The 1,062-nt window shown below is 43.9% G+C and overlaps 1 protein-coding gene across 1 annotated transcript in view; it reads left to right on the top strand.

The window, feature by feature from the left end:
• The window catches only part of SARC_05884 (hypothetical protein), a gene marked incomplete at its 5' end in the record, with an annotated part of 23,885 nt that overhangs the window by 3,104 nt on the left and 19,719 nt on the right, over positions 1-1,062 (top strand). The window contains 2 exons of the mRNA XM_014300239.1: positions 148-245; positions 839-949. Coding sequence (XP_014155714.1) covers positions 148-245; positions 839-949 — 209 coding nt within the window. The remainder of the gene's footprint in view (positions 1-147; positions 246-838; positions 950-1,062) is intronic.

Genomic DNA, 1,062 nt, shown 5'->3' with positions numbered 1-1,062 from the left:
CCTGGAGAGACTCCCTTGAGTCCTTGAAAGACTCCCCTGATCAATGGAGAGACCCCCTTGATTCCTTGAAATACTCCCTTAATTCCTTGAGAGACTCCCTTGATCACTGGAGAGACTAATAACTTGTTGTTGTTGCATGTCATGCAGAGGAGGAGAAGGTCGCGTTAGTGGAGAAGCTGAGTCAGATTCCGCTGGAGGGCAGTGACATTGAGAAACACTACGAAACGATCGGCAGTGCTGTGGCGGTATGTGTTGGAGATCTCTGGGTGTAGTCCTATTAGTTGATTTTACGGTTCTCCGCTTCAATTCGTGCGTGATGGATGGGGCTGCTATCTGCAGTTTCATAAGCTGGGCTATATACAGTCACTTATAGCAACTTCGCCCATGGATTCTCGTGTATCAACGTTTATATCGTTCGACCGATGGTTTTAGGTGTCATATTGAATTGGACATGTATTGTGTTGTTAGATGATCGCAGTGGTTTTGGATTTTAGGGTTTTAGGGTAAACCTTAAACTTTAAATCGTCGTGCTGATAGCTATTCATACACCTAGGGTGCGCTGATAAGTAGCCGGGGGGGGGGGGTTTGAAGATTAAAGGTCCATCGAGGTACCCATTTCATGTGCTTGAGATTGCTGGCATAGCTGGTTGGGGTGTCTTTGAAGTTTATTGGTTTTAGGGTTAGAGTCAGGGTTTACGTTGGTTGTTGGACGTTGTGTCTGCGCGTGTTGTACTCACATCCTTGTATTGTGATGTCTGTTTCTCTAAGTCTATCTTTCTATTGCATGCGCAAATGCCCTGATTTTTCACCACGGTATTCTTTGTTGGCCTTTGCGTAGAGTCCGTACTGGGATTGGGCTCTGGAACTGATGAACGCCACTTTGCCCCCAAAGCCCCCCATCTGGCGTGTACAAAGTGGCTGGACTCGCTATACAGTGGATGATCCGCAGGTATGTGAATACACAAATAACCTCAGCCAGATACATACATGCATATATATATATATATATATATATATATGTATATATATATTTCTATATATCTCTATATATCTAAATATATA

The sequence above is a fragment of the Sphaeroforma arctica genome (genome assembly GCF_001186125.1).
Source record: "Sphaeroforma arctica JP610 unplaced genomic scaffold supercont1.397, whole genome shotgun sequence".
NCBI lineage: Eukaryota > Ichthyosporea > Ichthyophonida > Sphaeroforma > Sphaeroforma arctica.
The sequence above is the reverse complement of the archived record's forward strand: the minus strand, read 5'-3'. Positions and strand labels throughout refer to the sequence as shown.